Source organism: Ambystoma mexicanum, chromosome 6p (assembly GCF_040938575.1).
Source record: "Ambystoma mexicanum isolate Mex_15411 chromosome 6p, UKY_AmexF1_1, whole genome shotgun sequence".
Taxonomy (NCBI): domain Eukaryota; kingdom Metazoa; phylum Chordata; class Amphibia; order Caudata; family Ambystomatidae; genus Ambystoma; species Ambystoma mexicanum.
Window position 1 is genome coordinate 1227312858 of NC_090935.1, and position 22521 is coordinate 1227335378.

General features: G+C 44.5%; 1 protein-coding gene across 13 annotated transcripts in view; it reads left to right on the forward strand.

Annotated features, from left to right (window-relative positions):
- TLE1 (TLE family member 1, transcriptional corepressor) overlaps nt 1–22521 on the forward strand; it is a 126945-nt gene that overhangs the window by 52587 nt on the left and 51837 nt on the right. For all 13 annotated transcript variants that reach the window (XM_069625893.1, XM_069625892.1, XM_069625885.1 and 10 more), the window contains 3 exons: nt 18897–19013; nt 20766–20819; nt 22033–22185. In XM_069625893.1, the coding sequence (XP_069481994.1) occupies nt 18897–19013; nt 20766–20819; nt 22033–22185 (324 nt within the window). The remainder of the gene's footprint in view (nt 1–18896; nt 19014–20765; nt 20820–22032; nt 22186–22521) is intronic.

The window sequence follows — 22521 nt, forward strand, 5'->3', positions numbered from 1 at the left end:
CCTTTCTTCCCTTCCACCCTAGATACCTCCCTTAAACAAAATCCAACTTCCTTCCAGACGTCTACCACCAAATGCGTCCAGAGTGTTAATTTGTCAACTGCCACTGGCTTTAAAAATCCTTTTTGGTTGCGTCATACTTGCTCACCTTCATTCTGAAATGCATACACCAGTAGCACGTGATTAGCAAGCTCATTATGTGAGCAAAGCATATTTCGAAGACGAATGTGCACAAATGCAGGCCGGAAGGGAATTATTCGAAAAGTGTTCATGAATGGAATTATGCAGCCTTATGAATATCTGGATTTCTCATAGTGACATTAGCATGTAATCCCTGGCTATTATTGTGCGACGTTCTATTTCGGGTGCATTTTTAGCCACAAATTTGCAACAATGCATTTGGTTTCAACCTATGCATCTGTCCATGATGTCGAGGACCTAGATCGCTCTGGTTTTTGTTCTTGTGTGAACCGATGCAAAGAGATTTTATGTTTTGAGTTCTATCCTTCTTGATCTCATGCTTCATGTAAATGTCAACTTTGCCTGCAGCTACTTTAGAGCCAACAAAACTGTTGTAGTTTTTCGAACGAATGCATTTAAGAATAAACTGGGAAAGATCTAAAATGTCTCTTAAAATAAGCTAATTTATGTTTCAGGAGGCATGGTGGCACTTGGGGGGGGGGGGGTCTACAGCTCCACTTTCTCTTTAGAGACCTTCACGATACGTGACTCAGGTGGAACCTACATGACCCATTCCTGGGATGGCTAAAAGAATGCAGGCAATGTGCTTTTGCATCTGCCTGCCTACATTCCCCATTCCATTTGGGAGATGCTAGGCTAATCCTGGTTTTAACTTTGCATTCTGGGGCTTCTAGTGTTTACCTAGTATACATTCTGGACTTTACATTATGGGACCTAAAGTTAAAACTAGGCCTGGACTCTGCATCTCCCAACTGGAATGGGGCATGTAGGCTTTGGGATATTTGTGTTCCTAACTGCTGTTGGCAGGGTACTGCAGTTATATTTCTAGCAATGGAAGTCGTATTCCATTTTGGGTGCCAAATTAATTTCAAGATTACATTTGTGGGAATGAATGACTCCATAAAACAAGTGGGACAGGTAGTGATCTGCCTTGGTGCAGGGACAGAAATGAAGAAACGGTAGCAATTGAGTGCCAAGGCGGCTTCCTGTAGGTGGAGGTAAAGACTATGGAGGAGAGATGTTGGAAAAAGAGATACTGTCCATGTGTTTGCACTATTTCTGGTGCTCCCCAGCTTTTGTAATTTCTACTGCTCACATAAGCACAGTGGCATGTCCTTGTAGAGGGGAACTGTGTCCCAAGGCCTGTGGTGGCAGCCAGACCATAATCTGGGAAGGCGAAAAAGGATATGGGGCCAAGGAGAGGGTGAAAGATTGAGGAGCCTAAAATGTAGACTAATGGAAACTGTACAAAAGAGCGAGATGATCGTTGGAGTATATGGTTTTGAGTGTTTTGACCAGAACAACATCTAATCAATAGTGGCAAAAGCTTCTCTTATTGGTTGGCAGAACTTTCATGGAGTCCATTACTAGTGTGGTGGATGCATGATGGCTTTGAGGTGTTCAAGAGTGCAATTTGTGGAAGTCTTTGAAATTCGGGCTCTGCTTTACAAAGTATTTTTAAGCCTAAAAACAGCTAAAGTCCAACAATTACTGTATAGAATCACTGGATGGCAGTATCGGTGTTCATTTAATTGCACAAGAGATGGCTACATTTTTAGAAGCCCCAGCCTTTGTATAGCATGCCGTGGGTTCTGCATTGTTACTACTGTTGGGATTCTTTTTCACTATCTTGGTTGATTTTTGTTTGCCTCCCACGGAGTATATCCTTTAGTCTTAAGGGTCTTTCTAATATTTCCCTTGGCTGAAGGTGCTCCTAATTTGGACAAATTAGTAGTGTGAATTGTTCAACCACTGGTGCATGAGCTGATAAATGTGTTATTTGCAGAAGTAAATTCACTCCAAAGCGGTCAGTCGCTATCCCTATTTGAGAGAGCCCTGGGTATCCTCATCCTTGCGCTAGGTTTGTGAACACATTTAAATGCAACGTTTTTGTGTGAATGCGTTCCTGCTGAAAATAGAATTCCAAGCACTGTTAGCACTTCCAGTAGTTTTCCTGTGATCACCATTCCTGTTGCCCAGATGTTTTGCTCTGTTAAGGTGGGTGTCCAAGGACTAACATCTGATGAAGTGTAGGGTACTTGGAAAGCTAATGCATTTTACCAGCGGCCCATAATCTTCATTTTCATACATTCACTTCTGGTAAGCATGAGCCACTGAAAGAGCAGCCCGATTGCCTAAAATGACCACCATGCTGGAACATATTTACATGGCCATTAATGGTTCCACATCTGTGGGTTGCAAAGACGTGCTGTTTTATGGAGGAAACTAGAATTCCGGAAGTTGATTTTTTTTTTTTATTTTCATTTTCTTTCCCAGCCTGAGCCATCTGTCGACGTACAATATGTTGGCTGAAGTCTATTCATTTTAAGCATCAGCTTTAGTTTTTTTTTTTACAGGAAATGCAGCATCCTGGTTAACCATTTAAATACCTCGCGCTACTCACAGAATTGTTTGAGTGCACTGTTATCTTCACTGAAATGGCACCAGCTAAGTCTTGCAAACTTGATTTGCATGTGCCTTCCCGCATGCTGCCATTTTAGCTTGCCATCTTTGTGAAGCTGTACAATGTTGGTTTTGAATTGTCTGGGAATGCAGCCTTTGAAATATTTTGGGGTAGTGATCTGATCGATATGTCCAGCACCCAGCTAGGGGCCTGGTAGAATTACTATTGTTAATGCTTTTATATTCTGAACCTTTTTTAAAAATATGAAGATTTGATACTAATACACAACATTTATTATCCATGTAGCTTTATTACCCACAGCATGGAGGGTACCCTTTTCTATTGTCCTGTTTGGTCATTCAAAAAATGTCAACTACTTTTGTACCTACATTTGCAAGTGGTCCCGAACAGCATGTGTCTGCCACTGTTGGTGGTCTTTCTGCGCTTGCTGTGTAAGAAAAAAGAAGAATGGGGTTAATTAGTGGGGACGGTGGAAAGTGTAGCTGCAAAACCTGTGGTGTTGATGGGTGCAGGTTAGAAGTGCCCTCTTCCTGAGTGTCAATCCGGCAGGTAGGGAAGAGCCCAAGATCTGATGGATTACAGCACTCTGGGTCTGGTTGGCCAGTTAACAGGGCTAAAAATGAGAGGCTAGTCATGGCTTGGGTAGTTTAAGGTGCTAATGGCCAGGCCCACTGTGGCCGTGTGTAGTGTAAGGTGGTAGCCATTTTTTGAGGGGAGTCAGTTGAGGGGGGGGAAGGGCGGTGTAGGCCTTACAATGCAAAACAACCTGCAACCTCATGCCATTTGCAGACAGGTCCCCTTTCTCTAGTTTCCAGTGCCACCTCTCCCCATCTATCGCTAATAAATACATTGTTCTCCAGGAGTAACAAATGCAAGTTGGTAGAGAGAAAGGGACAGTGTGGAAACTGACATTACCATAACTAGCTAAAGTTTATGAGAGGCAAGCACTTCAGGTTCAGTTGAAGGGCAGCTTAAAATGTGAGTAACAAAGCCACCTATTTCACCTACTGTAGTATGTTGGTTAGCAGGCTAAGGGATGCCTTGAACCTCACGCTAAGTGCTATGCTCACTGGCCTGTTGGTACCTATACCCGTTGAGGCAGGGTGCTTGTTAGGTGCTGGTTGGGGCATGAGGTCTACTTTGCATCGAGGTCTGTATGTGGCACCTAATGAAACAGCAAGCACACATCAAAGTCTATAGCCAGTAACTGGAACATGGGTTGGCAGAAAGTGGTTGACAATCTTGAAAGAGTCAAATTAATCCGTAATGGTGGTCATCTGGGATCCGGGTGATCTCAAAACATGAGCCAGGGCGACAAAATGTGTAGCTAGCAGGAACATTATCTGGGAGAAACTTTAAATGATTGGGTGGTTTTCCAGGTTTATAACGTGGAACTGCGTAATGATGACTGGAAAAATAAGTCCAAGCTACTAAAGGGGGTTGGTCTCCTTTTTGTTGTCTTCGTCCAATAAGTAAGACCGGACAACTGCGCTGTCTAGATGTGCTGAAAGGTTATTCCAGTTTGCAAAGCACTTCTTTGATATCCGAGACAGCTGTTTTGGGCCCCCATGTTTGTCTAATAGCCAAAGACAAACTATGGTAAGTGGGGAGTTTTAACAGCCTGTTTCAGTCTGCAGAAGAAATAAAATGCATCTCCAATCGCAAATGATTTTTGACAACACGCTGTGCATGATTTTATTTCTTTAGCATTTGTCAAGCACCTATACAACAAAATGGTGTTTCCAGGCACCACAAAGCAAAGTGGGGAGGGAGCAGGGGAGGTGGGGGAATAACCATGTCAAAAACAGTACATATACAATTGTGGTCTTACTAGGCCTTATGACATTCAGATGTGCAAGTGCAGTGTAGAGAAGTGCTGGGGATAGGGGAGGGAGGGAGCAAGGTATGGGCACTTGCTGGTAGGCCGCCAGTCTCAGTGAGGTGATTAGCAGGGAAGGGAGAGTGGGGAAAGAAGAGCGGAGTTTTGAGGAGTTTCCGGAACTTGCCCACCGGCTAAGTCTGAGAGGGGAAGGGAGGCTGTTTCAAAGAGGCACCAGCCGAAGAGACCTGCCCTCCACTCTGTTTGGAGAAGCATTTCCAACAGTGAGTTGGGACACAAGAGTTGGGAGTTAGAGGAGGGCTAAGCAGGACAGTATTTAATGTTACTGTGATTTATGTAATGCTAAAGTAACAATCCCCTAAAAAATAAAAAAAATTGCATTTGTAAGTTTTACGTACAGTGCAACTTGAAAACAGCCAGATGAGACAAAACTGATGTGTGTTGGGGGGGGGGGGGAATCGCAGTCTTCGGTTTGTTGTCCAGGCTTTAATTTCATAGTATAGTAACCGATGCTGTTGGCAGCTGTATTGCCTGACCTTTTGCCCAACCTAATGGAGTGCTCCCATTGCATAACAGCAGCTTGTTGCAGGTTACTCCCCAATGATGGCGTTGGGGGTTGACTTTGCATATCTGCCCTTACATACTCCATCAATGGCTTCCTTCAAGTAAAACCAGATTCCTCGAAGGCCCACCACTGGTGGTAGCGGACAGGGGGCTTATTCTGTATGCTTGCAGGTCTGCTCGCAAAAACATGCATGTTACCAGTTTCAAGTTCACTCTTTGGAAGCATGTGCACTTGTTTATCCAGCCCCACCCCCATCCTCCCTCCTACCACCGTTACCTCTGCCCCCAAGTCATTCCACAAGCACTTCTGGATCACATGAAGAGCCACTACCCTTCTTGGGCATTAGTCTGAAAAATTGTCCTGACACCTTATGACTTGCATCAGGAATTGTGCTATATGCTACTAGACCTTACCCAATAGATGTCTTAAAAGATTAACCCCATCAAAAGAAATGCATGTTTTACTGCAATGCTCCCAACCAGAGCACTTGTTCAACTCTGAGTGCTATGACTGCAGTTATTCCCCTGTGATTTACAACGTGTATTTGTACACTTATGCGCAATCAAGTGGTCAAGGTATGGATGTGGCCGAGCGATGGCTCATAAGTTGTTGGCCATTAAAAGGTTACACCATTTAAGAATGTAAGTGGCCATTTAGGAATTGCTGAATCGAGAGGAATTCAGCAGCTGCTTGTGGGCACTACAGCCATGCTCTGCTGTTGAACAACAATGCACTGAACTGAACAGAAGTCACATTTTCCCCAGAGATACTTGTCTGCGACAACATGGGATTCATGATTTGCCACCGAGACCCAGCAGTCACGTCACCCCTGCCTCATTTTCCCAATTGATCATTCAGTGGACTCTTTCCAATAGGCAGATTGTCACTTAACGCACTGGGTATTGATGTCTGCTTGGAGTTAATGGAGTTAGGGATGGGCTTGGGCAGCGATTTGAAGCAGTGGATCGAAACGGTGGCTAAGTGATAGTGCGGTAGCTGTGCAATGACCTTTTCCCATGTCCAAAAACAGAACTATAGCAACAAATGGGACATTGTAGGTGTAGTTTATTTATTTTGCATTTTTAAAGCACTCACACAGCCCGCGGGCATCGAGGCGCTGTTACAAGAATTGTTTTGTCTAAGTTGCGTATTTATAACCTGCTTAAATACCCTTAGGTTTCTAAGCGCGGACCTGGGGATCGAACCTGTGGTGCTTTGTGTAGTCTTGCTTCCAAGACTAGCACGTTGCCGCTGAGCTATCCTCCCAGGACTAATCTAGTTGAACTTTCTAGGATGATACAAATCGCTATTCTGTCACTATGTGCACAGTCTGTGTAATATGTATGCCGTTTGCTACCAGAGCCCTTTTCGGCATATGGTATGCTTGCAGGTTATTTGACAGACTTGATGGCATGACCAGAGCATATGCAGCATGGTTGCCAGCGGTCCACATAAAACCAGCATCTGTCGGCCTGTGATTCCGTTACCGTCCAGTATGTTACGAAGAGTTTGTTGTATGCGTCTTATTCTTTGGTTCCTAGAGGACATCCCTGTCTTATCTGGCATCTCCAATCTATGGTCTTTAATAATTTCCTTTTTGGAGGTATTAGGTCCTCCATAGTTTCAATGATGCGTCATTATATCCACAAAATGCTACAACCCTCCTTTGCATCAGTATTCAACATTTAATTGGAACAGCTTATATAAGGCAGCTCACCTTCATCTCCCCAAGCGTACCAGTTCTTCATTTGCAGTGCAGTACCATTGATCAGCCTCAACTCTTTGGGGCAAATGTCACCCTCACGGCTTTCTGCATGTTGAAGGGCAAACCATCTAGTGAGTGCTCCCATCCCCAATATGACTGTTATTGAGGACAACTGCTTAGTCTCAGTTTGGCTCCCCTTCACCTTGGGGTTTTCTAATATTGCCGCTACTTCGTGACTGTAGGGGGGGGGGGGGCTTGCATGTTTTGCCATAAGCGCCAATCATTCATTTTGGGCAAACTGTACAAATAAAGAATAGCATGGCTCAGTCTCTTAGATCCTATTGTATGCCTGCAATCACTTTTTTTCCTCCAAATCCACCTGCAAGGGTATGCAATGCTAGGTTGTATTGCCATTTCACCTCTTGATGTAATATCCCCGATATGTGGTGTTTGCAGATTCGTGAAAATCGAACAGCCTTGTTTATGCTCCAACCGGTCCCCCAGAGCACCTTTCTTTTCAGCCAGTACCACTCTGATTTTTATAGGAAGTGCAGAGAGTTTGCACTGTGCAGGGCAGCACAACCCTTTTACAGCGGTTCACTTTGCTCCACAGCAACAGTCCCAGATCGTTTTAGGATTTGATCTTCTAACAATGTCTCGGGCACAGTAGTGCCTCTGGTCAACTTTCATAGATTTGAGGGCTTCGAACAAGGACTTTTGTCGCTCACCTGAGAGGTTGCACCGTAGACTAGATTTTGTCAGGTACCATCTTTGAGTGCTAGCAATAATCGAGGTTGTATCCCCATTGTCCTTTTCAATATGGTCATTCTAAATGAATGATGGCGCCATCTGATGCATTGAACTTGGTCAGCTTAAAAGACAGACATTTTGTTCACAGGCAGACAACAGGTATTGAATCTATTGATCCGCTAGAAGAGCTAGCCAATGGTTGTTACTCCTCGACGACTTTGACACTGTATCTAGTTGCTCCATTTAAAACTAAAGTGCTTTCCTGCCATAAGCAAAGTAAGGTTTACTAGCATTGTGCACTTTAAAAACCGAAGAAAGAGCTGCAGAGAGGAGCCTCGGGGGACTTTATATTAAAACCCTACCAGTCTGCATACATCTGAGCTGAAAATGTCACAAAATACTGCAGCTCTCAAATTGCATCCTTATCAACTCAACCATGATGCTTTTTAAGATGGTTTGGTGTGTGAAACTTCACACTTTTTATAAAACATCAGATACACAAACCAAAATGTCCCCACTACAAGACAGCTGTTGCGTTGGTAATACACTTTTGGCATTTATTTCCAGTCAGTAGCAGAAGGTTGGTGAAATTGTGAAATCACTTTCCCCAACTTTATGGGACCCATGTCTGGCTGTAGTAATAACATCTATATATGTTGTAAAATATGGGTCATCCCACTCATTTTAAAATAAATACATTTTTAAATCTGAAGGGACCTAGCTGCTCTGGAGCAAACTGTCATGTTATGATCATGCTACTGCTTGACCAGCATTCAAGTTTTCAGAAGCTGCAGTCATCAATTACACCATCCTGTTCCTGTGGCCTACACACGGACTGGCTATAAGGGTGGACTACTCTCCAATCCTCCTGATCAGAGCCAAAGGGCCTCTGACAGGATGACCGTAGACGAGCTCAAAAGGGCTGAAACCCACTCCAGCTTGAGGCGCCTCCTATATAAGCAAAGAGAATGCATGGCAGTAGAAGATCCCACTTCCTTCTCGGGGGTTTTTCTAAGGCACCTATCGTGCTCTTCGTTGTACGGTTACACCTCCCTAACAACCCATTTGTCTGAGGGTGATAGGCAGTTGAGAACTTGTGTAACTCCAATTTTTCCACATGGCGTGCATGTAGTGGGCCATAACATGTGACCCTCTGTCAAAAATTACTTCCTTAGGAAAACCTTCCTTGGTACAAATAACAAGTACGGCCTTAGCCACTGCTTGAGCAGTAACAGTCCTCCTAGGTATGGCGTCAGGGTATCTAGTAGCATGGTCTACTACAAACTATATAAATTGGTTGCTTGAGGATGTTGGAGGGTCTAGGATACCAACAATGTCAATCCCATCCTCTCAAAATGAACACCCACCACTGGGAGGGGCAATAAGTGTGTCTTAGTACCACTTTTACCAGCGAGCTGGCAAGTTTGGCAGCTTCTACAGTGTTTGTTAACTTTGCACCCATCTTGGGCCAGTAAAAGTACAGTGGGTCACTTTGGCATTCTAGGATCTCAAGTGGCCAGCCAAAGGGGTCTCATGTGCTAGTTGTAGAAAACCTTGCCTTATCACTTTGGGACTATGTCTCCTGAAGTCCCCTGGAGTAGACTCTGTAGGCTCACTGTAGAGGAGTCCATCCTTCCAGTAGTCTATGCTTCCTTGGCTCTTGCCCTTCCATCTGGGAAGCTGTCTGTTGACAGACCTTCTAGAGAGGGACACTTTGTCCTCTGCTGAAATCTGCCCCTGAGGGTCCACCTTCTGCAAGTAGAGTCTGCAGCTCTAGGATCCAGATCTTCCGATCAGGGAAGGATCTCCTTCAGTTGTTTTCACCAGTACTTGGTTCATCCAGCAACTCTGCCTCAGCTGGACGTGAGGGTGGGGGGGGCCACTGGGGTGACCTGGGACTGTCCTCTCGGCAGTCCTTTTCTTCAGTGCAGGTTTGAGCTTGAGGTCCTTTTTCTTCCAAGAGACTCTGGATCTGTCCTTGGTCTTTCTCCTTGTGAGAAGTATAATGTTGGCCTACCTGGGGATTTGAGATATTGGATTGCTACTTAATCTCAAAATAAATTGTTTGGCAACGTTGCCTTGCCTCTGGCCAATCTGGTCAGCTCCTTTTCGTTTTACTGGGGGGTCTTGGGGTGCTGGAGACTACTCCTAGAGTCATTACCCAACAGGGCCTTGCCTGGTACTACAGATTTGTACACTAACAGGAATTCGTGTTACACTGAATGAAGGCTAGCAAAACTGGGACCATTTGGATAGGGCCTCCAGCAAGCTTGGGACCTTTTGAGTGCCTTATCTACATCCTCCGGTTTGAAAAAAACATTCATCAACCACTGTAATGCTGGCGCCAGTGTCTCTAATGTTAGGGGTCTCCTGACCACACGGTCCTTGTAATATTCCTTGATGTTGTCAGGGATGGTATTATAAACATCAATATTTTCCTGTTCCTAAGGACACTAAAACGCTAGCCTGGACTCCAATGGGTTCTTCTGCTTGTGAAAGTGAGCACTTGTCATTGGAGCTTCTACCTCAGGGATGAATGCTAAGGAGACAGATTGGAAGCCCTGAAGGTTTCCCCTTACATCTGGGATCCCCTTTCACATGCTCACCAAACCCACAAACCACACATTTACCATCTGGAATGGGGGTTTCTGGTAACCTCCCTTTAGTTTGACCCCAGACGAGGTTTCCCTAGACCTTTATGGTTCCTTTGGAATTTAGCCACATGGGGTTTGTGGCCCTCTTTGGATGGTGGAGGATTAGGATTTTCTTTACATTCTTTCTTGTGCTTTTTCCCTTCTTCCTTGTTAGGAGTTGCCCCAGTGTCCTTGTGAGTGACCCGGTTGGCTACCCACAAGTCAGCAGTTTGTGCTAAAGGTGCTGTCTCAGCTCTGGGGAGCAGGCATCAAAAATACTTTCCATGAAAAATTAAATTCCTCATTCCTTCACAAAAGCTCACCTTAGTTCTTCAGGCATTCACACATTCAGGGTAGCCCAAAGCGTGCCATCCCTTTTCTCATGTTCTCTGAACCTTTTTAGGTATTGGGAAGAGGTCTTCCCAGACCTGCATAAGAGCCTGCTTGTTTATTTCATAGTCTCTTCTGTCTTCAGCATTCAACTCCATGACAGCATCACAGCCATTCTGTGGCGGCCTAGGCAAAACCCATGGAACTAAATCATTTTCCACTAATATCTTGCACAACTACAATTCAACTCAAATGTACCCAACCAATCAAGCTTTGGTGGTTATATACTCGTCCTCTCTTTTGGTAGGGGAGGCTTATTGGGACCATCAGACTGAGTAGACCCTGAAAAGGTAGCAGTCAAGGGACTTTTTCTTCATTACAATGTTGCATTTCCATTTCCCCGTGCCTTCTTTATTTTTCTTTATCTTCAGACAGAAGGGTCAGTTTTCTGAATTTAAGTTCAATTTTCATTTTCTCAGGAGATAATCTGCACTTATATTGTGACCCAACGGGGTCATGGTAGGAGGTAACTGAGGTACAGGGGAAGTCTGTGGAAGGGGTTTGCACACCCCCTAGAACCCGCCTCACCTTCTGAACCATCAGGCAGTTTAGAACTAAGCCCTAAACTCTCATCCTTGGAATTCTCTTCCATATTAATGTTAGGAGTAGGGGTTAAAGGCCTACTCCCAAGATTTTGTTGATTTAACAACCTTCACATTTGTTTGTCTCCCCCCTACAACTCAGGCCTCTTGGCTTACACAATTCTTTCATTTGTTCTACTGTCAGTCAGGCAAGAGCCTGTTAATTAAAATTTCAATTTTAATTTGTTGTAAGTTACGCTTCTCTAGTAGAGCAACTTTGTGGATGGATTTCTTGGACTATTAAATGGTCAATGGAATTCACTCTACACCAATCCTACCGCCTGCTACCAGTGTTCAAGTATAACTGGTGTGGGACTTCATAAGACTTATCTCTTGGTATTAGGGACACAACTCTTAATATGGGTCTGTACTACCCAAGTCGGTAGAGTCTGAGCAGCCAGGCTTATCTTGGGAGGGAGTTATGAGATGTAGAGCAGTACAAAGAAATCAGTACATACATAGACCCAAGAAACATTAAAATATATTTATTTCTACATGCACAAGGCACCATTGATTCTAAAATGCAGCAACTAATATTGACATTGAATTAGAAGTGGAATTAAGTTATACATGGAACAATAAGGCAGGTAATTAACTTTTGACTATTTCATATCCAGCACACAGTGACGTCCGTTAAGGTCAGTAAAGCACTGGAAATATCACCTTTACAAAATTAAGTATGGATGGAAATAAAGGTATACAGCATAGTCTAGCAACTGTTAATAAGCAGTACACACTCCCAGAGGGATATGGGCATTTTTGTTCCTAGCAATAAGTGTTCACAATTAAAATCTATGGAGGACCCATTTGGAACTAGTACAGCCAAAATCAAATGGAGCGTTCCAGTTCTGATGAAGCTCTTCAGAGGAAAAGTTACTTAAGCAGTACGTAGTTCTTGAAGAAAACCTGAGGGGCATAAGAGGATCCTTGTTGTTCACACACAGGCTGCAAAGCCTGCACAGTGGAGTGGAGGTCAACTCTGACTTGAAGAAAACAGCACTTCCCAAAGTAGGAAGCACCAAAAATGGCACAAGGTAATACACAGCAAGCCCCACAGTACCTTTAAAGATGAAGAAGAAATGTAGCTGGCTTCACTCTAGATGCAACATTGCAGACCCTGATTCTTACTCCTTGGTTGTGGTGACGAGGGGGCACCTTAGGCGGGCTTCTGTGGCAGCACTCGGCAGAAGGGGTCAGCAGCAATGGATTCATCTCACTTCAGCGGCTTTGGCACCTTTTTCACCGCAACAAGAAGAAACTAATATCTCTGGTTGAATTCTCTTCGATTACTCGCTCCTGAACTCTCTTGATTGGACTTTTGGTGAAGAATTACTTCCTCTGGAGGTCCACACGGATGCCTGCAAGTTCATCCGGATTCAATGTTCTGAAGAAGATGCACTTGCTAATGGTCCAGGTACCCCAGGTATTGGTGATCTGAGGCCTGGGAAAGTCGCAGTACGTCGGCAGATGGCCCAAAATGAAGGCCTTGAGGCTAGTTGACCCTGCCTAAGGGAGGAAGGAAGTCCTTGGTGGGTCTTCCCTGTCGAGTTCAATGGGGTCCGCACAGCTGAGAGGGCTTCACTGGTGCTTCCGCTCTTCTGGAATGTGCTGTTGACATCCCTGCTAGTCTTTTGCTTCGGATTCCTTGTTCCAGTGGTCGACTGTGGTCCAAAAATCCTTGCCTTATATCCTGGAACCCGTCCCTCACCTGGGTGTTGGCTGTACTCCAGGACAGCCAGCTGCCCATTTAGAACTGGTTTCAACCAAGCACACCTACAGACAAAGGACAGTGAAGTTTTGGGCACCTCCTTCACTTCCTGCCTTCCCAGACACACTGGAGCCTGGGCAGGCTTCAGGGCTGTAGCCCGCCAAAGGTAAAACTCACAACAGACTCAAATCTACTCTAAAGGATGGAAGAAAAGCCCGGAAGGAACTTAAAAACAAGACTGGAGGTGGTAGGGGAGCACAAGGTCACCCAGGGGTGCTGTACTGTACTGCAGCTGAGAAATCAGTCTGCTAGTAACCTGTACAAACGGTACTAAAAATAAACCACTGCCACCAGCCATTTCAGTTAGTCAGTTGTAACAAAATGTTACATGAGTGGGAGAAGGAGTTGCAATGTAACTCCCCAGCACCCTACATAGGGTGGTGTGTGCTGTACCCACACAAAAGGGACGCAAGATCACCTTTATCTTCAAAGAGCAGATAGGAATTCTGTGACTGCTCCTGTACACCACTGCAGGTTGCATGCTTGCTACTGGTCACTGTAGGTGGGCACAGCCCCTCCGTAGATGTGGCCTGGAAGCCTCTGTCTTCGCGGGGGTCGCTGGAATCATGTATGGGTCACCAAAATGTAGAGCAGCTCCTCCACGTTCGCACCAATAGAGAAAGCCCAGCACAGCACACTTCAAAGGGAAAGTTTTTTTTATTTCCACAAAAAATGGAAATGCACCAGCAAAAAAAACTCTGCTGCCACGGAACGTTATGGTAAATCAGTATGATCAACACTTTATGACGGCAGACCACGTCATCGGTGATGTAGATTAAATACTGTGAAAACCTGTGTGGCTGGTTGGTCGAGACCCTATACATAGACTACATGCTCCATAGGGGATGCCAGGTCATTGGTCCCAGCCCCTTCCGTCCATCTTCCACGTAGATTCCTCCTTTTGCGTCATCGGGTGTGAAGCTACCAATGGTTGGCAATTATGTGAAGGAAGACGGTACAGGCTCCATCTCTAACCTAATGTGCACCTGGTACTGCAGAAATGGGCGAAGGGGAGACTTTGAGGCCACCACTTCTGACAAACTTCAGCTCAATTCCGGACACGTTGACGCCCAACCAAATTCCCCACCCTCCTTTTAGCTATGTTTTACCCCTCCCTGCACAAAAACCTGTTTTCAGATCTTTTCTGATCTATTGGGGCTTTAACAGTTTTATGCTTGATCTGGGACTGACTGGTATCTTGGAATGCTGGGGGTCTGGGGTTTTTGAGTGCTATTACTTGGAGGTGGGACAGGAAGGGGCAGAGGCTTGTGCCCTTCTCGTGGAATCGTTTTTCACAGTGAGCTCTCAACCCCCTTGTAGCCTTGAAGGGTGCATTCCTTCTGGGATACAAACTGTTGACAACATGAGACTATGAAGGGTCTGTGAATCTCTGCATCTCTGGCCTTTCTCACCGGTGCCCAAGCTACAATCTATCAACGCCTGCATACACTATATTTCAATGTGTGCAACTTGGGCCTGTGGTCTTGGCTTCAGCGCAACACTAGGCCTCGATTCCAGTATGGTTGCTACTATCTAAGATGGTGTTTGATTCCCCTTGTATACCAGCCCAAAGGTGTGCACCCTTTTCCCACATTATGGCCTCTAGTGACATACCCCCTCCCCCTGTAACCTCCCATAACCCCTACTGCGCATTCACAGGCCTGTTTCACCCTAAAGCTCTGAAGGGCCTGGGAAGATTGTTTCTCCTTCCCTTGCATTTCCTTGTTTACTGTATCAGATTGCATATGGGAAATGCATGCATAATGTGGCATCTTGGAATTGCACCCCCATCCCCCCCACGCTCCCCCCCAGCCTCAGTTTGGGAGAGCATATATTTACAATATGCAGCATGCAAGTAAGCTTAGACCATGGTTGCAGAGAGTAGGAGACCAATGGTGCTTCAGAAAACATGCCGTTTTTCAAACACCATGGATGCTTGCAGTATAGATTATGGCAAAAATTATCGTAAACCCATTTTATTGCTAATTGTGGACAGTGGCAGTGCATCTTTGTGATTTGGGCGTGGGGGCCAAGCCTGATTTGCTTATGGTCTTTCCACTTTCTGTAATTACTTGGAAGGTGAAGAACGACGATGGTCTAGAGGGGTGACCAAAGCACTTGCAAGAGGTTTAAATGTAAATCTAAACCTTCCAGCCATCACCTTTTTGTTTTGCGTCTACTAGATGTTAAAACATACTGTAGGAAATATACTGTGACTACTGGTTATTTTTTTGCTCCATCTTACCGCAATAGTGACACAGTATTTGGTATCCTGACGATTTACAAGAAAAACGATTTTTCTACTTCTGACCTCTTTTGTCACCCAATTACTCTAGCCACATCCAAACTCCATGTCAAATTGAATGCAGTTTCGTGGCCTTTTATATGTATTAAAAAAAAGTAACACTTTTTTTTGTTTGGTTTGCCAAAGACCCGGAAAAAAAAAAACTTTCAAGACTCGAAATTGACTGCTTTGATTTTATCACTCAGCAAGCAAGCCCTTCTAGGGATCTGGTGCATGCCTTCAGCCAGCCTTTCACATCCACTTGAAAACATCTAAGAGATGCTCCGCTCCCTCAGCCCATCAGATTTGGAAGATTTAGTGGCAGTTTCTTACATAGAGAGAGGTTTTATTTGTTGGACAAGTATGGTGGAAGAAGTCATTTTGACTAATACCAATTGTGCTTCATGCACAGGTTTTCCCTGTCAACTTTAAGTCGGAGGTCTGGTCTCTGCACTTGCCTGGAGGTTCTCCAGCTTCAGATGCTTTGATCTTTGCGGTCAACAACCTCGAGTGGCCACAGGTCCTCACCATTTATTCAGAATGAGTGGGGATTCCCCCAACCCACCAATGAAAAGAACCTGCAACATTCAAAAGCGCAGAGTTTGGCTAATCATGGCTACCCGGCCACCACAATCCTAATGCCTCCAACGGCTGTATTAATGTGTCATTATTGCCCACTCGTAGTACTCCAATTGGTCAACCTCAGAAGCATGAAAGGCTAAGTGGTGCCTGCTGAATGTAGATGCGAGTACGACAGAAACGTATCTATATGTATACTGCCCAGGTACCGCAGTGTGGAAACCCATTTACTGCATAATGTGCTGGGGGATATATGTGTACACAATTATAGATGAGTAGCTGTCAGCTATGGACATGGAGTCCAGCAAGGTGTCCTGAGTGACCTCTCATAGATCTGGCTAGTTTATGATGCTCCGAATCCCAGGGGGGAATATACCACAGAGGGGATGGCTATCAGGCTTTTTATTTTATGGCTCGCTGTGGCCCTTTTAGACCTGGTTGTGTGACAGCCAGGTTGACGCACAATACACGAATGACTACATTCTCAAAACGGTGTGCCACTGTCTGGCTGAGGAACAGACTTTTAAATTGTGTGCACTACAAATAGACCTGGAACTGTTTAGCTATCACATCAAACACTCTGGCTATCTTTGATATCAGAGTTTTTTGTGTGTGTAAACGGTGTATATAAGCAATGCAAATGTATGCTGGCACCATGCCTTTTATTCTTTTGTTTTAGAGAGCTTTTGAAAGCAAGGGTTATCTCTGCTTTCAGAAAGGCGGGTTTTCACACAGCTCACTCGGCATTGTTGCTGGCATTAACACATCACTGAACAAATTGCCTCCTTGCATATGCTAATCTCACTCTTAAAAGAACTCATTGTAACATGTTTTCATGCTGTAGCCAGGGGGGCGGTGGGAATCCAAGGCATGTCGGAACGTCAGGTGATCTGCGGTTATCACGTTATTCCCTTTCTTCGGGTCAACAGTTGGTACTTAACGGTGTCTGGGTAAAAAAGGCTGCCTGTGCAATTTGTGCACTAGATTAGCGATTGCTCATTGTGTGCACGCTTAACTTATCGTTTAAAAGATGTTGATTAAATATAGGTTTTCTTTTCTTCTCACAAACGACTTCTGAAAACTCTAAACTCGATGCTTGTGCAGCGTTGATTTGTTTGTTGAATGATTGTTCGGCCTTCCTAGTTTACATGAATCGTAACTGCGGTTAATTTAAAGCCATAGTTGGCGTTTAGTGTTCAGTAGAAATGCATGTGATGTTTTGACCGTTATGGAAATGGAATATGCATGTACCTGGAAGGCTCATTCGTTTAGTTTTGACATTGTCGGACCCAGACGTACCTTTTTAATAAACGCATGTCTAGGTGTTGGTGAATGAACAGCAGGTCGGCCTCCCCCAACCCCCGTTGCCTCTACATTCAAAGATTAGTTGAATTGGAATCTGAATGGACAGTGGCTTAGGACTGGAGCTGCCCAGTGATTGGCTGATGTCTGCACCGCCAGACTTTTTCTACTTGCTGATCTTGCATATTCATTTCGCCTTGAGAATCGTTTGTGGAGGGTTTCATTTATATTTGCATCTCATGTTGCAGGAACCTAGCCAAGAAGCAACCAAGCACTGTACATTTTGAGGGTAGTTTGTGGAATGGATGTCGCGCCACACGGGTGGGATGTGATGCTGGGACGCGAGGAGCCACGGTGACACCTAGTTATTGACCGAAAAGAATAAGGTCTGGAGTTCCTTCCTGAACTGCTAGATCGTTGCCTCAGTCCAGATGTCACTGGGATGGTGATGCGGTTGGCAGGGGCATATCAATAGTGCCTGTTTTTTCCTTGCACTCGAGTTTTGTCTCTAGTGTGATGGCCTGGCTACTGGAGGAGCGTGTCCCATCTGCATTCGTTTTGCTGGTAGGTAGGCAGGCGTGTCAGTGGCGTTTGCCTTATAGGTAATGCAGTCCATCTTGGAACCTTTTTTGAAGGGAAGCCAGTACAGCTCCGTTTAGGATGGGAGAGATGTCAAATTTGTTTCCTGCTCCGAGTAATGCTGGGAAGCCACAAGTGAGGCCATGTGCATCGCTGGTACACTGCAGAGGACATTTCCCCCTGCAATGCGGTCCAGGTCCTAGACTCTGCTTGTGAGTCTCTTGGTGGAAAGAGTTATTTTCCAGGCGTGTTAGATAACGAGGCAATTTGGGCCTTTTCGTTATGTTAGATGGAGAGTGGGCCGTCTAGAGTCAACTTGAGTGGTTTGGCAGCTGGGGCCAGGTGTGGTGTGAAGCAGGTGCATATCATTTAGCCAGCTTTTTTTTTAGTAGTCTGCCTAGGTGGGTGACAGAATAAATTCTGTCTGTGGGATTGACCTGCAAGTATGCATTTGGTTACTATACCAAGTTGCAACCTACTAGCCAGCCATAGTCTCGTTCCACCTCAAACCTACACACAGCACACCATTTCTTACTTGCCAAGAGTCTGTTCTTACTATCCCGTGGCGAGTGGAAGTTTTGATCCTAGCCTTTGTAATGCGCCACATTTCACTGCAGTAGTTTCAAGCGCACCTGGGCTTGTCTGAGGTGTGGCATACTACGAGCCTGCCTGGCAAATCCAGACCATCGTCTGCTGGAAGAAAAGTGTAATCGAGGGCAGATTAGATGATGGGTCGGCTTAGGGACAATTACAAAGTATTGGAAGAGTGACACCCTGCCCACGACTGGGATGTGGTTGGAGGCCTCGTCATCGCAGTCTAGGATAGACGAGGTGCAGTTTGTGAAAGATGGAAATAAGGATGAGTAAGGCCATATGGGGCCCCTGTAATCTGCATGGCTGACTGGATTGCTTGAGAACTTGTAAGGGTCAGTGTTGACCGAAGTATGATAGAAAAGACTCGTCTATCACCCTCTTAGTGTCGGTCTGTCTTCAACCCTGCAGGGTCCCACCACCATGATTAAGCGCACATGCTAGGAAGTCTGCAAAGATGGTTCCACACTAACTGTATTTGGTCGTTTTGTATATGTACTGTTATGAATTCCTCTGTTTGTAGGCTTTCTGAAGTGTTACAAATAAAAAACAAAGGGCTGGCGGCTGTGATGCAGCTTTAGGTTGCAATTTAAGAGCTATGTTGGGTTCAAGTCCCCCTCCCTGCCCCTCGTTGTTTTCCACATGTGCACAAAATAATTCTGGAAGCATTTGTTTTGATCGAGCCTATGTTTTTTGGCCTTTTCAGAGTAATTCTCTCTTGGTTCCAGAGAGCCTGCGAGGCTTAGATAAACGCAGGAATGGACCAGACTATTCCAGTGACCTCAAAAAGCGAAAGGTGGAGGATAAAGATTCTAGCCACTATGTAAGTAAATGAGCGAGTAATGTTTTCAGTGGGGTTGGGAATACGTACATGTAGGGTTTCAAAAGGCTTGCTTTATTTTTGTTTTTGCAAACAATAAAAATCCCAAATACTTTCAACTTATGTTCATTTGCCTCTTTCAAATGTATACACAACTCTTGCTGGAGAGCATCCCAAAAATGTGTTTTCTGGATAAATCAAATCCAAGCACTAAAAGTACATGACGTGTTTTTTTTTTTTAATTTTATTTTTACCACACTGAGAGATATAACTTCCAACAAACGTGTAAATGTGGTGTTCATATCCGGCATTAACAAATACTCCCTCTTTTCATAGAATAGTCCTTGCTGATTTTTTATAACATGAAGCCCTTATCCCCTTTGCCCCAACGTAGCTCACCCGTACAACCTAGCACTATATCATTATAGCACTGCCCTGCCTTATCCCCACTTTTTGGCTCGTCCTGCCGCCCCCACCCCCTCTTTCAGTAAGAATGCCAGCACGTACTATTTTTTATTAGAAGCAGTCACAAATGTCCTTATTCATTTTGAAGACCAGGGTCAGAGGAGCATCTTGGTTTTCCATAGCCCGTGGGTCTTACTTGCCTCGACTTTGAAGTTGCTGCCCTACTGCAAACGTCTGCCTCATTTTGTTTTATTGCGGAATGATTGTGCTGTGACTTCTTGTTTACTTGCTTGTAGCCAACTTGAATGGACTTTTCATGACTCACTGCCCAGAGTGTCCATTGGAAGAAATAGGCAGTGACTGTGGTGAGAGTCCAGTCACCATTAACGCATCTGCCGGGGAGTGGTGTGTGCACGGCGGGTGCTGGTGGGAATAGGGCAGGAAGTGTAGCGGGTACAGGGGACTGCAGGGCACTCGGCAAGAGCTGCGGAAAAGATGACGGCTTTGGATGAGTGGCGCATGACCAAGGCATTACATGTGGGCTTTTCCCAGATGTCTTTCCCAGGATGCTAGTGGCACTCCCCTGGCTGCTCATTTGCAACACAAGATGGTTCACACCTACAGTGCACTGCTCCAGATCGAGTTTGACAGTATTCTACTCTCTATATTGGAAAGGTGATGAATTAGAATGTTTTTTATAGTTGGGTAAAAACGAGTTCTCCTTCCCTAAAGGCCTATTTTTATGCAGGTTAAAATGCTTTAATTCTGAAACAAGCTTTCTTGCGAAGTGAACATTCCTTTTAGCTAGCACTTCATCACATGGGAAGGTAAGCTCTTATCTCATACAGGCTGGCTTCATATCAGGCAGCACTAGTATATCGCAGTCCTTTTGCTGGAAAGTGCTGCTCTTTGACTTGTTTTTAGCAGTGCAGTTGGCATAAAGGGCCAGACACATCTGTACTGTTTTGTTGGTAAGTTTGGGCTTAATTTAGGAGGACAAAGGAAAAATATGCCCCTTTCGTGGAGTCCTGTTACTCTGCAAGTAAAGTCTGCCGAATGGTTGCAGAGAAGTCTGTAGATTACGAGGCACAGTGTTAATTGCAATTGCCCAAAAGCAGATAGGTTGCTGACCCGGATGAAGCGTTGGTCCTGATTTTTCCCCCCACCCCCACTAGTCTGGAGTATTTGATAAACTTTCTCCCACCCACGTTTTTTTGGTTGAAGCTCAGTGTAAATCCTTGTGAAGCTTTCAGTTCATTTTAATGCAAAACTAGTTTGTGTGCATTACAATTTTAAAGGAAACCCCACATTTGTACTCATCTGTGTTAACCGATTTGGAATATTTTCTAGGACAGTGATGGGGACAAAAGCGATGACAACCTCGTTGTTGACGTGTCAAACGAGGTAATTAACACATTTTCTTATTCCTTGTATATGTTTTGAGAATGTGCAAATGTAGTCCTGAAAAGGAATGTTAAGTAAGATGTGGTGAATCGCATTGCAGTGTGTTTCATTGCCACTATTCAGAAAGTTAAAAAGCTTTCATAACTGGCGCTGTGCCCCGGGGAGTCTAGCCATTGTCCTCGAGTTGTAATCAGAAAAGCACATAGGACAGCATTGAAATGAAATTACTTTGTGGAACAGCTTAGCTACTTTAAAAAAAAAATGTATATTTTCGTTTAGATGGCTGAAAATAGAAACTGAAATATATCGCTGGGAAACCTAACCAGGCCATGTAAAATAATGTCACTTTTCCTCCAATATTTGTAATTTGTCCCACATTATAGAAACTTAATGGTTTTGGTTGAACTTTCTGAGCTGTGTGGTAAAGCACGGTTTCTGTGTTATCGGCAGTGATGCATAGAGCATTGTACTTCCCTGAGCCAAGGTTGGGAACAGGATGCAGGGCAGGTGGTCCACCTGTGTTGTAGTCAATGGGCCCTGGTGGTCTTCGGAGAGTGCTAATCACAATAATACCACATACACTCTGATCATCAAGTCACTTCAAAAAGATAATATTCAAAGATGGTGTTGTCAACACAGAGGCCAATGCTTTGAAGGATCTGTATTTATACATTACAAAGTGATCCGTGAAGGGGGAAATGTTTTATGTCACAAGATACTTGCCAGGTCTAAAAGTCAATCTCGCCCTCGTATCTGCACATGTACGCAGCACACCGTTTATTACTCACCAAGAGTCCACTGTCCTTTACCAATAGCCAGTGGAGAGTGCACAGTTTGAGGTTTGCATATATATTATTACAGCTCAACAAAGTTACAGGCACATGCTGGCTTACCCTGCTAAGACAATCCCCATAGTTCTTGATCTCCGTGATCACCCCTTTGCCGGACATATTCGATCTCTGAAAATTGGACAAGTCTCTTCTGAATTTCCACATAACCATTTAGTAATGTCGGATATATACTTAATCCAAAATATCACATGGTTGCTGAGAATGTCATATTTAGAGATGGGAAGCGGGCTTCTTTGCTCATTGTTGCCACAACTGCAAACCAGTTGTGTTGTCTGTTGTATTGTGTGTATCGCCAGTGGAACTTTAAGATGTTCAATTCAATTTATGCTGTTCATATTCGAGCTGGTTGTGTGTTTGCGCAGGACCCAGCGTCTCCACGAGCAAGTCCTGCGCACTCCCCACGAGAAAACGGTATAGATAAAAGCCGCTTGATGAAAAAAGATGCCTCTAGCAGTCCTGCGTCAACCGCCTCCTCTGGAAGTTCGACGTCTCTGAAATCCAAAGAAATTAACACGGTAAATCAAAGCACGACCCCACTGAGACTTGTGATTTATTTTTTCTTTTTTGCTTTTGTGCTAAATTTGTAGAGCCCAAATCGGAGATGTACATGTATAGATTTAAAATAATACTTCAACAAAATCTACCTTCCATACGTTTAGGGTTAATTGCAAATTCACAAGATATTGCACAATTTCTTCAGGAATAAAAGGGTATGTGTGAAAGGAGACTTCTTTTTTTTTTCCTTTGAATTTTATTAGATTGAGATGCAAAACTATGAAATGCCACTGGGTTTATTGAAAGCATTAAAGGAGAACTTGTGAGTGCTAACGCGATCTTACTTGCGACTAACA